Raw genomic sequence first — 4,366 nt, 5'->3', positions numbered from 1 at the left:
ATATTCAGTCCAGATCACAGGGAAGTATTTGTCACACTGTCACATAAGAAATCACTGGATAAAACTGGAATACAATGATCAGCAGCAAGGTGATATCCATTTTTAATTCTTGTTAAAAAGCATGAGGGGCACCAGAAATATGAATGAATCATCTTGAGTCATCTGGTAAAGTTTCACAAGGCTTAGTACAGCGACTGAGGTTGATCTGAATGAAGGATGGCACCACACAGACTTGCTGAGTCCATAACTCAACAAGGGAGAAGGAAACCTTCCCTCCAGATTCCAATCATTCCCCAGGGCCTGATTTTCCAGAGGATTTTAGGTGTATAGTGGTGTAAATGAGGACAAAGTATGTTTTCCTAAAATTTCCCAGGCTCCTCTGTAGGCCAGCTCTTCCCACTGTTTCGACATGCCCTGGAGAACACACTTCTCTCCACTGACTGTACAGAGGACCTTGGGAGACTATTTTCTGTGCAAAATCCATCTGTATCTGCTGTTTAAAGCTGTTGGTGTGGCTCCTCTGACCCAGTGGCCTACATCCGAGTTTGGTTCCAACTCAGTCCAAGCCCCACCAGCCACCCTGCACTACTCAATATCTAACACCTTTTAAAATATGCCCATATGTCCCTAATTGTCATCATTGGCAGGCATCCCCATGTCCCTGCTACCCCAGTAGGTTCTCTGCACAGGCAGAAGCTACCTGCTCTAGACCTGACATTGGGCATCACTCTTGTAAATTTTTTATACCACATTTTCATATGGTTATAAACCACAGAATCACAGAAAGGTTGAGGCTCCAGGGTGCCTCTGGGTGTGGTCTGGCCCAGCCCCTCTTCTCGAAGTAGGGTCAGCTACAAGAGGTCATTCTGGACCTATTGGAAAGGAGGTGGTAGCCAGGTGGGGATCAGCCTCTTCTCCTTGGTGACGAGTGACAGGATGAGAGGGCACAGCCTTAAGCTGTGCCAGGAGAGGCTTAGGTTGGACATGAGGAGGAATTTCTTCAGAGAAAGGTGATTTAACATTGGGATGGGCTGCCCAGGGAGGTGGTGGAGTCACCATCCCTGGAGATGTATAAGGAAAGACTGGATGTGGCACTCAGTGCCATGGTCTGGTTGACATAGTGGCTTTTGGTCGTGGGTTGAACTCAAAGGTCTCAGAGGTTTTTTCCAAACGAATTGATTCTAGCATTCTATGATTCATCTTCATATGGCTGTAGACCACAGGATCACAGAAAGGTTAGGCTCCAGGGTGCCTCTGGTGATGGTCTGGTCCAGCCCCTCTTCTCAAAGCACTGCCAATTAGAACAGTTCATTGAGGACCACGGGATCACAGAACTGTAGAATGGTTTGGGTTGGAAGCAACTTGACAGACCATCCAGTTACAAACGCCACCCAGTACATCAGGTCACTGGGGAGCCCAGGCAGCCTGGCCTCGAACACTACGAGGCACGGCGATGCCATCACCCTTGGAGCTACCTCCAGCGGCAGAGACACCACAGAGAGCCCGTGCCGCCAGCACTTGACCATCCCCACAGCACGAGGGTGATTTCCATTCAAATAATTTCCGGAGGCTCCTGCTACACGGGAAAAGCCGGCTGGCCCCTGTGGAGCGGCGGGTGGCGCGGCGGCACCTCGGGGGCGGAGGAGCGGAGCGGAGCGGAGCGGGGCGGGGGAGGCCGCCCCTTTCTCCCCTCACCGCCTCCCACGCGCGCACCTGCGCAGGCGCGCGGGCACGAGGCGCGCCCCCGCCCCTCGCTCCCTCGCTCGCGCCCAGGCGCACACGCACACGCCCTGCGCGCGCGCGCGCGGGGGGCGCGCACCTGCGCTGCGCCCTCGGCCGCCCCCCCCCGCCCCCCCGCCCCGCGCGCGCGGCGCCGGCCCCGCTGGCGCCTGGAAGGGACCGCGGCGACCCCTCCGTGCCTCCTCCTCCTCCTTCCTCCGTCCATCCTTCCTTGCTCCGAGCCGCCGGGGGACAGCCCAGGTGATCCGCCGCTGGGGGTGCGTGGGGATGCGTGTGTGTGTGTCCGTGTGTGTGGTGTCCGCGTCGAGTTTGTAAGTTCTCCGAGGACATCGCCCCGCTCTCCCCACAGCCCGGGCGGGGTTTCCTCACTGGGGGTCGGTGAAGGATATTCCGCCTCCCCTCGTCCTGCCCAGCCCGTCCTCTCCCTCCGTGCCCGATGCAAGCCCGTGCTGGCCGCAGGATAGCGGGGTTCACGCCGCCCCCACCCCAAATTGCGGCGCTTATGCTTGGGCTGCTTTAAGGGGCTGCCTCCCGTGCCCTGTGCAGGTTATCCTAAGGATCGCTCAGCCTCCGTGCATCGGGCCCTTGGAGGATAATCTCGGGCAGTTTTAAATACCCTCCCCCCGCCCCCGTTTTTGTTTTTATTTTCTATTGTCCCATTTATGTAACAAGTGCCCGCCCGCACATCAGGCTGGTGTTGCTGTCTAGGGCGTTGCATGCTGCGGGGGGGGGTGATGTATCCGGTGCTGTGGCTGAACATTAAAAATGCTGTCTTTCTGTTGGAGAAGACAGGGGTTAAAATGAATGAAGATCTGAAGGTTAATTTGAGCTGGCTGCCTCAGGATCATGTAGAAGCCAGCTCTACAGAGAATGCCTCAGCTGCAGGCTCCTCCCTGGTTCCTGCCGTAGACCCTGAGCCAGAGCTTTTGGTAAACCCCTGGGACATTGTCTTGTGTACTTCAGGGACCCTTATCTCCTGCGAAAATGCCATTGTGGTTCTGATCATTTTCCATAACCCCAGTCTTCGCGCCCCCATGTTCCTACTGATAGGCAGCCTGGCCCTGGCAGATCTCTTAGCAGGCATTGGATTGATCATCAATTTTGTTTTTGCCTACCTTCTGCAGTCAGAAGCTACGAAACTGGTTACGATTGGACTGATTGTTGCCTCTTTCTCAGCATCTGTTGGCAGCTTGCTGGCTATCACTGTTGATCGTTACCTCTCCCTGTATTATGCTCTGACTTACAATTCAGAGAGGACTGTCACTTTTACCTATGTCATGCTTATATTGCTCTGGGGAGCATCTATCTGTATTGGACTGCTGCCTGTAATGGGCTGGAACTGCCTCAGAGATGAATCCACCTGCAGTGTTATCAGACCACTCACTAAAAATAATGCAGCTGTCCTTTCGGTCTCTTTCTTGCTTATGTTTGCCCTCATGCTGCAGCTCTACATCCAGATCTGTAAAATCGTGATGCGCCATGCCCATCAGATTGCCTTGCAACACCATTTCCTGGCCACTTCCCACTATGTGACCACCCGAAAAGGAGTGTCTACTTTGGCCATTATTTTGGGGACTTTTGCTGCTTGCTGGATGCCTTTTACGCTCTATTCTTTAATAGCAGATTACACCTATCCTTCTATATACACCTATGCCACCCTCCTGCCAGCTACCTACAATTCCATCATCAACCCTGTAATATATGCTTTTAGAAACCAGGAGATACAGAAAGCACTTTGGCTCGTCTGTTGTGGCTGTATTCCTTCTAACCTGTCTCAGAGGGCAAGATCACCCAGTGATGTCTGATTGGCAGCCACGAGGACGCTCCTTAACATGTTACTTTCCAGACATCTTGTCTTTGGTTTAGATGCATTCTTTAAATGGTGTGTGATGGGTTCACATAAAAACCGCAGGATGGACTGACCTTTTTGTAAAGAGAAAACCCCAGCGACCGAAATCAATCGGGTGGTTTAAGGAAGATTTCCAAAATCAAAATAATCAGTGTTCTTAAGAGATATGTAATGTTGCTCAGGGTCTTTTTGTCATATTACCCAGACTTTACCATGTTTGCCATGATTTTACATTAAGTTTTCTAATTAAAATTAGATTGAAACAGCATACTTCTTTAAAATTGTTTCTGTGATTGAGTTTAATCGTACTGCATGTTACAATCTGTTGTGAGGCTATTTTTTTCCTCTTTAAATTTTTTTTAAACCGAAAAAAACCCCAAACCAAGCCCTGTTACCCCATCTGTATATCATCAGAATACTCTTCAAAATAATGGCCAATTGTATTGATTTATATGGGATTTATTGTAATAATCTCAGTGCAAGAAATTTGCTCTAAGTGAGAAAGTCCTTGTGCAGCTTTTTATTTTACATCTCAGCATTAGTTAGGTTGACAGTTGTTTTCAAGAGTTACCTGTTCTCTCATGTTTTCTGGCTGGATGTTAAAGCAAGAGATATGTGTTGCTTTTCTTTTCAAAAGACAGACATATGTTTTCACTTGCATGTGGGACATTGGAGCTATGATGTTGATTTTAAAACTGACGAGGGTGTCTTTGAAATTGATGAAACAATATGGCCTCTTTCGGCTATGCATTTGTAATAGATTGAAAACTAGCTTTC

At 50.3% G+C, this 4,366-nt stretch overlaps 1 protein-coding gene across 4 annotated transcripts; it reads left to right on the top strand.

Annotated features, from left to right (window-relative positions):
• Nucleotides 1–1,865: 1,865 nt before the first annotated feature.
• On the top strand, nucleotides 1,866–4,119 carry LOC116992391 (G-protein coupled receptor 12). Of its 4 annotated transcripts, none has more exons than XM_033051989.1 (2): nucleotides 1,866–1,980; nucleotides 2,533–4,119. In XM_033051989.1, the coding sequence occupies exon 2, from the start codon at nucleotides 2,541–2,543 to the stop codon at nucleotides 3,543–3,545; it is 1,005 nt and encodes a 334-aa protein (XP_032907880.1). In that variant the 5' UTR covers nucleotides 1,866–1,980; nucleotides 2,533–2,540; the 3' UTR covers nucleotides 3,546–4,119. The 4 variants fall into 4 exon arrangements, with proteins under 4 accessions (XP_032907880.1, XP_032907877.1, XP_032907879.1 ...); XM_033051986.1 differs by having other exon boundaries at nucleotides 2,529–4,119; XM_033051988.1 differs by having other exon boundaries at nucleotides 1,866–1,997.
• The last annotated feature ends 247 nt before the right edge of the window (nucleotides 4,120–4,366 follow it).

Source organism: Catharus ustulatus, chromosome 2 (assembly GCF_009819885.2).
Source record: "Catharus ustulatus isolate bCatUst1 chromosome 2, bCatUst1.pri.v2, whole genome shotgun sequence".
NCBI lineage: Eukaryota > Metazoa > Chordata > Aves > Passeriformes > Turdidae > Catharus > Catharus ustulatus.
The sequence above is the reverse complement of the archived record's forward strand: the minus strand, read 5'-3'. Positions and strand labels throughout refer to the sequence as shown.

Coding starts and splice junctions, on each gene's coding strand:
- LOC116992391 (XM_033051989.1), top strand. CDS start 2,541: ATGAATGAAGATCTGAAGGTTAATTTGAGCTGGCTGCCTCAGGATCAT.